General features: G+C 43.2%; 1 protein-coding gene across 1 annotated transcript; it reads left to right on the forward strand.

Annotated features, from left to right (window-relative positions):
* Positions 1-355: 355 nt before the first annotated feature.
* LOC123731746 (zinc fingers and homeoboxes protein 1-like) lies at positions 356-3,323 on the forward strand. The gene has a single exon (XM_045711148.1). The coding sequence runs from the start codon at positions 406-408 to the stop codon at positions 3,064-3,066; it is 2,661 nt and encodes an 886-aa protein (XP_045567104.1). The 5' UTR covers positions 356-405; the 3' UTR covers positions 3,067-3,323.
* Positions 3,324-5,463: the final 2,140 nt, after the last annotated feature.

The raw sequence follows: 5,463 nt of genomic DNA on the forward strand, positions 1-5,463 counted from the left end.
AAATGGCATGAGGAGGTAGTGAAAAACCAAACGAATCTCGGCGCATTCACTATTCTGCTCTGAGTCTATGGTAACAACAGATGGACTCGTTGCGCCTGTGTGCCACTGCCGGAGTCGACAGTGCATTTGTGGGTGAGGAACGACGGCAAAGGCGGAAGAAGGCGCATCAGCAGTCAGATTGGAAGCTAACTGGTTGTTGCAAGATGCTTGTAAACGACAGTTATCTGCACGGGATTTAAGAATAAGCCAACATTCAAGTTTGAGCGCCTGAATGGAGCAACAAGACCTGAACCAAGATTTAGATTAAAACAAATATATATATATATATATATATATATATATATATATATATATATATATATATATATATATATATATTCAACACAAGCTCAGATAAGACAGATAATGGCGAGCAGAAGAAAATCAACAACGCCTTGCATGGTCCCTCCTGTTCAAATGGTGGATTCAGACCCTGACATGGAGGTCGTTAAAGAGGGAGACGGAGAGGCTGAGGAGGGGGCCGCTAACTGTCCTGTGGAAAACTCAACTGAAAGCATCCCGAATGAGGATGACTCACAGGCCATCGACCACTTCATTAAAACTATGGACTCGAGTACGGCAGAAGGAGGTTATGAGTGCAAGTACTGCAGCTTTCAGACCTCACAGCTCAATATGTTTACCTTGCATGTGGACACTGAGCACCCAAATATAGTTCTAAACTCATCTTATGTGTGTGTTGAATGTGACTTTCACACCAAGAGATATGATGCATTGTTGGAGCATAATGCACGTCACCACCCTGGAGAAGACAATTTCACCAGGACTATGGTGAAACGCAACAATCAAACCATCTTTGAGCATCAAAGCATCAACCATGACTTGACCTTTGATGGCAGTTTTGTTAAGGTTGAGGAGGATGATGACACATCCTGTAAGGGTATTGCCCTAAGCAAAACGCCAATCATGAAGATCAAGAGTAGGTCTGAGGCCAAGAAGTTTACAGGGTCACACAAAATGGCAGATTACAGTGTCATTAAAGTGGAGAGTGATGGGGAGGAAGAGATGGAGGAGGTGGTCCCCCCTCCTGTCACCCCCAATGTAGTGGCTGTGTCGACCCCTCTGACCATTCAACCTATTCAGCAAAGCATAATGGTCAACAGCCCAAACGTGCTCCAAATAAAGACCAGTAACTCTGCCACAATGCTCCCCCCAGGGACATTGGCTCAAGTTCTGTCTGCCTTACAGAATCAGCAGACCTCCCAGACCCAGCTCCTCATCCCGGTCAGTAGTATCCCCACATACAATGGGGCCATGGACAATAATGTCCTGCTGGTCAGCGCCTACAACAGGTTCCCTTACCCATCTGTGTCAGAAATCATGGGCCTAGCAGCCCAAACCAAGTTCACAGAGGAGCAAATAAAGGTATGGTTCTCTGCTCAGCGGCTGAAGCACGGTGTGAGCTGGACCCCGGAGGAGGTGGAGGAGGCCAGGAGGAAAAAGTTTAACGGCTCAGTGCAGGCGGTGCCACAGACCATCACTGTCATCCCAGCCAATTTTGCAACAGCAGCCAATGGCCTGCAGTCCATCTTTCAGACTTGTCAGATTGTAGGGCAACCAGGGATGGTTTTGACTCAGGTCGGGGGTGGCAACGCTGTCCCTGTGGCCTCACCCATCACGTTAGCTGTAGCTGGGATCCCCAACCCCGGAACCAGTGTCAGTAAGGTGCCAGAACCCTCCACCTCTGAGACCGCTTCTCCACTCAGTCCCGATTCCCTGGGAGCGCGACCTAAAAAATCCAAGGAGCAACTAGCAGAGCTGAAGGCCAGTTACCTGAGACGACAGTTTGCCACTGAGGCAGAAATCTCTCGGTTGATGAAGGTCACTAACCTCACCAAAAGAGCAATAAAGAAGTGGTTCAGCGATACACGCTATAACCAACGCAACTCAAAGGACCACCACGGCGTTGCCTTAAATGACATTTCAGTCAGCGCCAACAGTAACGACGGCAGCAGCAGCACAGCCATTGTGATCGACTCCAGCGACGAAGCCAGTGAATCCTCTCCGACAACCCAAGGGCCCATTTATGATCCACGAATCAAGTTCCGCCACGCCTTTCCTGACTTCACACCTCAGAAGTTCAAGGAAAAGACTCCGGAGCAGCTTCTGCTTTTGGAGGCCAGCTACCAGAAGTCTGACAAACCTAGCGATGAGGAGCTAAGTAGGCTTAGAATGGAGACTAAACTGACTAGGCGAGAGGTGGACGCCTGGTTCTCCGAGAGGAGAAAAATGCCAGTGGACTCTGATGGCGCAGAGGAGCCGGAGAGTGAACGGATCAAAGCGCCTTCCTCTGGGCAAGAGGCTCAGACTCCACCCAGCGGCCGAAAGATAATGAAGAAAACCCCAGAGCAGCTACACGTCCTGAAAAGCACCTTTGTTCGTACCCAGTGGCCCTCTGCTGAAGAGTACGACAAGATGGCAGAGGAGAGCGGGTTACCCAGAACCTACATTGTTAACTGGTTTGGAGACACCCGGTATGCCTGCAAGAACAGTAACCTGAAGTGGTACTACTTGTACCAGAGTGGAAAAGTTAACGAGGCAATGAACGGAGGTGAACTTAAGAAGAAGCCACGGAAACGCTTTCGGGGTTGGTCCAGGAGGACGAGGCGGCCATACCCCTGCAAACAAACAACCCCTGCCATCAAAGTCAAGACGGGTAAAGAGATTTTAAAGGAGCACTACCTCAAGCATAAGGTCTTAAATGAGAAAGATTTGGATGAACTGGTGGCCAAGTCCAGTATGAGCTATGAGCAGGTGCGGGACTGGTTTGCGGAGATCAGCAGGAGGGAAGAGAAAGGCCTTGACCCTTTCAGTGACGGTGAAGAGGAGACGCATGGCGACAGTGAGGCAGAGATGGAAGTGAAAGAGCAAGGGGATGTCGTCACTGATGAAAAAAACGATAACAAAGATGATGAAAATAACAATGATGAAGTTGAAAATAATGACAATGAAACCACGGAAGAGCCTCAATGTATCAAGCAATCACAGCCGGAGTCAGAGGATCAGTGATTAAAGAATTCACATTGGTTGCCTACAGAAGAGATGAAAAACACAGGTGAAATGTACTAAGTGTTTGTGTTATACTGCACCAGACACAAAGAAACAAGAGAAGGTGTATGATGCCAAATAATTTTAGCAAGGAATAATAGATACATACAGTATGTTTTACCTTTGTTTAAAATACTATTTGGTCTTTTGGGACATTTTAGTCATTTGACCTTGCTATCTTTACTAAATCCAAGACATGTCGATGAGGTTAAACCTCACCTTTTCTTGTAGGTTATGTGATAACATTGAACCGTTTTTTAAATCGTGAAATTGTGTCAAGGTTCAAGGAATTTCCCATGTATTTTCTTTGATGTACTGACAAAACGGTTTTTTAAAACCTCACAGATTTGTGAATATTACTTAAATCAGTGCCATCTGTTTTTGGGTTATGTTTTAAATGGAACCAGTGCTTTAGTTCTACAAAACTGTTTTTATATGTATTCAAGTTCTTTGTTAGTCTTAAATTACGAAATATGGAGTAAGCTTGGTTAATATTATGCTCAGTTTTTTGGGGTGTTTTTTTTTTTTTGGTTTTTTTTTATTTTATTTTTTTTGTATGTTGGCTTTCCAAATGAAAAAGGCATGTGTGCTGTAATTCAGGACTTAGTAAACATTACCTCAGTCTTTTAAGCTATGAGTTGAAGAAAGTGACTGTTCATTTTAGATGCGTTATAAAAATACACATGAAACATCTTCATTCACAATTTGCTTCAGATGGCATTTTTTTCTAAAGTAACTAACTTGTGCTTTCCCCCCCAAAATTACGGGTTAAAATCTTTCAGGTGTACAATGACAATATATATATATATATAGGGTGAAGTTACCACAAGCACTTGGTATGGTTCCTTTATAATCGAGAGCCAATTTTACTTTAGTTAAAAAAAAATGTCTTATCTTCAAGGACTATGCTAAAAATCTGGATGTACAGGTTATATGCAACTGTACATCAAATAACAATCAATTGAGGGGGATGGTGAATTGTAAATTATTGTTTTGGTTCTCTGTTTTCAGTAGACAGGGAACCTTAGTACAGAATTTATATGATAAGCCCAATTTGTAAGTCGCTCTGGATAAGAGCGTCTGCTAAATGACTTAAATGTAAATGTTAAATGAGGTATGGCAATAAATAGGCCATAGTAGCAAAGTAACTACAATTTAGCAGATTAACACTGGAGGGATAGATGAGCAGATGATGATGAGCAGATGATGGTGTGTAAGTAGTGATACTGGTGTGCAAAAGAGCAGCAAAGTAAATAAAAACAATTTGGGGAGGAGGTAGGTAGATTGGGTGGGCTATTTATAGATGGACTATGTACAGCTGCAGCGATCAGTTAGCTGCTCAGATAGCTGATGTTTAAAGTTAGTGAGGGAAATGTAAGTCTCCAGCTTCAGTGATTTTTGCAATTCTTTCCAGTCACTGGCAGCAGAGAACTGGAAGGAAAGGCGGCCAAAGGAGGTGTTGGCTTTGGGGATGATCAGTGAGATGTACCTGCTGGAGCGCGTGCTACGGGTGGGTGTTGTTATCGTGACCAGTGAGCTGAGATAAGGCGGAGCTTTACCTAGCATAGACTTATAGATGACCTGGAGCCAGTGGGTCTGGCGACGAATATGTAGCGAGGGCCAGCCGACTAGAGCATACAGGTCGCAGTGGTGGGTGGTATAAGGGGCTTTGGTAACAAAACGGATGGCACTGTGATAGACTGCATCCAATTTGCTGAGTAGAGTATTGGAAGCTATTTTGTAGATGACATCGCCGAAGTCGAGGATTGGTTGGATAGTCAGTTTTACTAGGGTAGTTACAACCTGGGATTGTTACAAACTGGCAACCTGGGATTCAAACAACAACAACGCGCTCGTTCCCCCACTTGCTTTGGTAAAACACTTGAGGGACGGGGGTGGAGAAATATGCAAAAAACTTGCCATCCATCAGATTAAAATGATAGTTTTAACCATGTTTGTAATCAATGGGGTACTAAAACATTATATGTTGTGTTATAGGTAAGACAGTTGTTGTAAACTCATGAGATAGTAAAAATAAGCAGTGCCAGTGAGTGGTCTGTGTTGTATTACAGTGTGCCACAAAGAAGAATGACTCATATCCCAGAAAAGTTTTACGTAAATGTATGTGCAATTTATTACAAAGTCATCATCAATTATAATTTAATATACAACTATTTATACAGTTTACTAGCTCACTGATATTGACATATTTCATTCAAAATGAAATTGTATTATATAATGTTATTCTTTATATATGTTTCAGTGCATGCTCAGGACAGAACAATGTATAACAATAAAACATAGATTGTAAAAAAATATATATCTTTATACATTTTCAGAATTGTTTCTGTAATTTGC

This window comes from Salmo salar, unplaced genomic scaffold (assembly GCF_905237065.1).
Source record: "Salmo salar unplaced genomic scaffold, Ssal_v3.1, whole genome shotgun sequence".
NCBI lineage: Eukaryota > Metazoa > Chordata > Actinopteri > Salmoniformes > Salmonidae > Salmo > Salmo salar.